Genomic DNA, 6000 nt, shown 5'->3' on the forward strand with positions numbered 1-6000 from the left:
ACTAATGATGTATTTTAGGTGTGTGTTCTTATTCTTGTGCTTATTCATAATAATACATTAAAAGAAAATAAATGTAACTTAATTAAAATGCTAAGCAAAAATTGCCCTTGAACAACTATTGTTTCTATTATCATTTTTTTTAATTAATAATAAGAATAATAATTAATATATTCTGTATTTAACAATTGCTAAAATATTTTAAAATATTTAAAATATTATTTCTGCTATAATTATGAAAATAATAAATGTAATGATATGTTTTAAAAAAAAATTTTGTAGAAACAAGTGGAAACAATTTGTTGAGAAACAAAAAAGAAATATGATTTAATTTTATTAGCATTTTAACTTTAATTAATTTATTATTATTATTATTATTATTATTATTAATTGTATTGATGATGATAATAATAATTATTATTATTATTAGTATTATTATTATAGCAAAAACTGAGATATTATTTTATTGTAATTAAAATAAATTTGTTAATTAAAATGCAAAAGATAATAATCATGTTTATTTTTTGCCCCTCAATAACTGTTGTTTTTATTATTATTATTATTATTATTATTATTAATATAAAGAAAATAAATTTAATTTAATTGAAATTCTAAAAAAAATAATAAAAATCATATTTGTTTTTTTTTTTCCCCTCAACAACTACTGTTTCCATTATGTTTTATTATTATTTATTTATTTATTTATTTTTATTGTATTTTATTTATTCAGTGTAATTAATAATAATAATAATAATAAAATAAATAAAAAATAAAATATATATTTTTTTTTTTTTGGCTCCTCAACAGCTCTTGTTTCCATTTGTTCCCCAGTTTGTTTCTTAAAAAAATTGAAAACAAGCAATTTTATCATAATTATAGCAGAAACACTGCAGGAAATATCTGGCCTCAAATGGCTTTGAAAACTGTGCTGGACAGTGGAGGGCCTTCGGGTTATAAAGTATGGAGAAGCTTCATGGAGCGGGACTGATGTCTGACGTGTTGATGGAGGTGAATCATCTCTGAGTTCTGACCTTCTCTCTGTTTCTCTTCTTCTGCTCGTCAGACCCGTTTGTGCCGACCGCCATCTTAGGTGAGATCCTCTACTTCCTGTTTTAGTCTGATTCAGAGGGAAGCGGTTTGTCATCATGTTTGCTTTATTTCGGTTGTTTTGGCTCCTCATCTCCACACCCGTCTGTCGCTTCTCTTCCTTTGGGTTCCTCTCGCCTTCACTCCATCCCATGCGCATCGCGTGTCGTGCGTGCTGTGATGTCACATCCTGTCTGACATCTCATGTGCATGGACAGACGTGTGGACTGGATGTGGGGGAGTGGATGATGCTGTCGCTGTCCACACACACATACACACACACACACACACACACACACACACGAGCGATGAGAAACGCTGGATTAATCCCCTCAATTCAATCTAATTAGATGATTGAAAGTCAGAAAAACTCCAAAGATGGATTAAACAAACCCTTCTGATGAAAACACACTGTTCTTCCTCAGTAACTTCCTCATATCAAGATACACTTACTTGAGATGCAAAATTACTGAAGATATTATGACAAATCTATCAAAATTAACCCTAAAAGGTCAAAAGGTCCTGAATAACAGTCACACTTGAGTTATTCGCGCAGTGGAAATGAATGGGACGAATTTCATCTAGTGGAAGCGTTCGGTACTGCGCCCAAACTAAATCTTACTGAAAGCTCATTTCTTGAGATATCAAGCTCACATTTAAAACACAACTTGATTAGATTTATGGCCTTCATTTTCTCACAAGTTTAGAGTAAATCATGTTCTGGAAAATATATAATTTCTCACCATGCGAGCATCCAGAGTGAGTTTTTGCTGAAAACAATTGAGTCAGAAAAATAATCTTGTTTTCCCTTTGAGGTTTATTTGTTCGTCTTAACTGAGCATACACAGTGCAACTGTATTTATTGTGCAATATTTATTTATATATATTTTTTTTATGTTTGTATAGCTTTTATTACATTACATTTTTATTGATATTTTAGTACATTTATTATATATTTTTTCTATTTTTATAATATTAATTAATAAATAATAATATTGATAATAAATGTTATTTATTATTTTGTGAATAATATATTTTATTTATTATTATTATATTTTTTATTTGTTATAATTAAAAAAATAATTAATTTTAATTTTCTGTTTTTTATTTTATAATTTCCATTTATTAATTTTTATCTATTTATTTTATTATTTAGTTACTATTTATTATATTTTTAATTATACTTTCAATTTAGAATTTAATGCCTTTTATTATTTGTCTGTTTTCTATTTTTCTTTACATTTTTCTTTATTTAATAAATAATTAATTAATATTTTATTTTTATCATATTTGTTATTTTAATTTATATATATATTATTATTGCGTTCATTGCATTTCTATTTTTCTATTTTTATAATGATTTATTTTTATTATTGTAATTATTTATTATATTTTGATTTATAATTGAATGCATTTATTAAACTATATATATATATATAAATATATATATATATATATATATATATATATATATATATATATATATATATATAAAATAAAACATTACAAAATATACAAAATATTAAGCGAAAAACATAATTGAGCTAAAACTGGCCCATTGCACAATATTTGTTCTTTTTTTAAGCACAAACTCATTTTTCATTAAACTGATTTAAGAATGTTTAGATGGAAAACAAGACAGAAACACTGAGGAAGAACAGAGTTTTTGCAGTTGCAGGGTTTAATGTAGGCCTGATGATGATGATGATGATGATGATGAAGATGATGAAGATGTAAGTGTCTCTGGATAAAGCGTTGGTCAGTGTATAACTGTGAGAGTTTGAGGTCAGTGAGGTTCAGCTGATTCAGTGTAAATGTGCAGAAGAAGGTTTCGTTTTTTGTCGTTTTTGCTCCAGCGTCTCGTTCATCCACTCCAGCGTTTCTTTGCTAAAGCGTCTCTTCTGCTATTCTCTCTAATGTTTCTTCTGCCTTTAGCGGCTCCTTCTGACCCACTTGTTTTTCTTTTCTTTATTCCGCGGATGTTTATTGGTTTACTCTATGATAAAATGGAATAATAAAGCAGGTTTTGTCTCATTTCCGTGGCACCTCTACACTCTGTTTCTCTGAAGCGCTCGTGCCCCAGAGTCGCCCTCGCACGGCCTGAGAACTTAATTGAAGCGTAATGCGATGAAAAACAGCAGCTCAGAGCGCGTATTAAATATGAATGACTCTCGGCTAACGGCACGTGTAAACGATCGCTCGAGCGGGAACAGGTTTACATTACACAATAAAACAAGGGAAAAGGAAGGAAAGCTTCACCCGCGGCACAGAAGGGTTTATGGAGCAGCTGGGATGATGCTGATGTTCAGGATCAGAGTTTATGTTGGACATCAAGTGACTGTAAACAGAGCAGCAGTGGAAAAATCTTCAGATCAAGAAGTCACATTTATTTATTTATTTATTTATGGTTTCTATAACTTTTATTATTTATTATTTTATTATTTTTATTAGCAATTTCATACATTTATTATATATATTTTTCTATTTTATTTATTTATTATATTTAGGCTTCTATAACTTTTATTTATTTATATTACAATCTTGATTTAATAATTTAATATATATATTTATTTATTTTTTATAATAAATATGTTAATATATATATATATATATATATATATATATATATATATATATATATATATATATATATATATATATATATATATAAATAAAACAATAATATAAATAATTATATTGATAAATTATATTATTGATTTTTTTTGTGATTTTCATTCTTTCTTATTTTTTAATTTATTTTATTATCATTTAAATTTTTTATTTAATTTTCTGTTTTCTATTTTAACATCTATTTTATAATTTTTCTTCAATTTTATGTAACTTTTTTATTAGTTGGTTATTTTATTTTTAATTACACTTTTAGTTCAGAATTTAATGCATTTATTTGTTTCTTTTTCTATTTTGTAAAGTTTTTGTATAAATTGTATATTTCCGTTTTTATAACTTTTATTATTTATTTTATTTTAATTTAAATTAAATTAATATTTTAATACATATATTATAAATGTTTCCATTTTTATAACTTAATATTGATCAATAATACATTTTATTATTTAATCATTTTCATTTATTCATTCATTTATTTTCTTATAAAAATTTTAACTGATTTTTTTTGTTTATTTAATAAATAATACATTTGTTTTATTTATTGTAATTGTAATTTATAGTTTAATGTATTTAATATATTTCTTTTTCCATTTTTTTTTCCATTTTCATTATTTATTTTATTCTTATTTATTTATTTATTATAATTTTAAGTTTTCTATTTGTGTAATTCGCCACACAAAACACACAGAGTTCAGCACAGATCATGTATTATTTTTGAGGATGAGGTTAATCAGACCGATCGCCGTGACCTTTGACCTTAGCGTGAGGCACCAGTTGAGAGCCGCTGTTCCGCAGATCTCCATGAAGCGATTTTAATGTTCATCTTACCAGTTTTATTTGCATTTCTCCTCTTTTTTTGGTTTCTTTGAAATTCATTTTTCTCCTTCATTGTGATTTGAGTCCCATAACACCCGAACCCCGAACGCCCTCGACTGATCAGAGCTAGTTCTCTTTGGTGTATTGTTGCTTAAACCCTGTCTCCTCTCTCTCTCTCTCTCTCTCTCTCTCTCTCGCTCTCTCTGTCTCTCTCTCTTCTCGTTTAACCTCTAATGTATCTGCTTAAAAAGTCCCCATTAATGGTAAGTTGATGAGTGGCAGAGGTTGTGTGTTTCTCCTCTCCTCCCTCATGTGTCTTTGAGCTGCATGGACGTAGACACGCGTTACAGCATCACCCGTCCTCCTCATGTGTGTGTGTTTGCCATCGTGCTTTCTTTGCTTTGGGTTGTCGTGATTGGCCGCGTGGCTTCTGATCATCCGTCATCACGCGTCCGTCACTCATTCCACTCATGCTTTGCTGTTGATTGACAGCACCCACGTTGAGCCTCAGCAGATCTCAGATCAGGGCAAACAGGGACACAGGCCGATTTTAGCCGTGTTTCACTCAAATTGTACAGGAGCGAGGAACGTGATATTTCACGAAGGAATGGACGAACGGGGCAGTCAATCGATCCCTCCCTCCACATCCACTCATCACCCCTTCCTGCAACGTCGTGTCATGATCCATCCATCGCCAGTGAATGAGAAACGATCACGCGCTTCTTTTACACTGATGGAGTGAATGGAGAAATACAGATGATTAAGGCGAGACGCTACAGGCAGAAACACAATAATTATTAATTAATTATCAATATAATAGAGGGAGGAAAACGTCCAAAATACATCCGTTTTATTGTGTTTGTAGATTTCAATCTCAGTCCATCTCTCCAAACACACCAAACTTTACAGTTTGATTCATACTCTAAAAGTAATAAATAAATAATATTAAAAATAAATAATATTGTTGATTATTTTGTGATTTTCATTTATTCATTTATTTTATTATAATTTTCATTTTTGATTTAATTTTTTTAATTTCTTCATTTTCTATTTTAATATATATATATATATATATATATATATATATATATATATATATATATATATTATATAATATTTTCCTTTTTATGACTTAATATTAATAAATAATACATTTATGCATTAATTTATTTGTTTTATTTAACTGAATTTTGTTTATTTAATAAATAATTAATTTGTTTTATTTATTTCAATTTGAATGTATATTTTAATAATATTATTTGTCCATTTTTATGACTTAATATTAATAAATAACATATTTATTAACTAATTAATTAATTTATTTTATTATAATTTTAACTGAATTTTTTGTTTATTTAATTTTTTTTTATTTATTTCAATTTTAATTTATATATATATTAAATTTTATGACTTAATATTAATAAATAACATATTTATTAATTAATTATTTTTTTATTTGTTTTATAATTTTAA

At 27.1% G+C, this 6000-nt stretch overlaps 1 protein-coding gene across 10 annotated transcripts in view; it reads left to right on the forward strand.

Moving 5' to 3' along the window:
• LOC125250592 (receptor-type tyrosine-protein phosphatase mu-like) overlaps positions 1–6000 on the forward strand; it is a 230570-nt gene that overhangs the window by 172734 nt on the left and 51836 nt on the right. For 5 of the 10 annotated variants that reach the window (XM_048163240.1, XM_048163241.1, XM_048163242.1 and 2 more), the window contains 2 exons: positions 1061–1087; positions 4779–4790. The exons of 2 other annotated variants lie outside the window; for them this stretch is intronic. In XM_048163240.1, the coding sequence (XP_048019197.1) occupies positions 1061–1087; positions 4779–4790 (39 nt within the window). The remainder of the gene's footprint in view (positions 1–1060; positions 1088–4778; positions 4791–6000) is intronic. 3 more of the 10 variants (XM_048163243.1, XM_048163244.1, XM_048163249.1) reach the window with 1 other exon arrangement.

This window comes from Megalobrama amblycephala, linkage group LG17 (assembly GCF_018812025.1).
Source record: "Megalobrama amblycephala isolate DHTTF-2021 linkage group LG17, ASM1881202v1, whole genome shotgun sequence".
Classification (NCBI taxonomy): Eukaryota; Metazoa; Chordata; class Actinopteri; order Cypriniformes; family Xenocyprididae; genus Megalobrama; species Megalobrama amblycephala.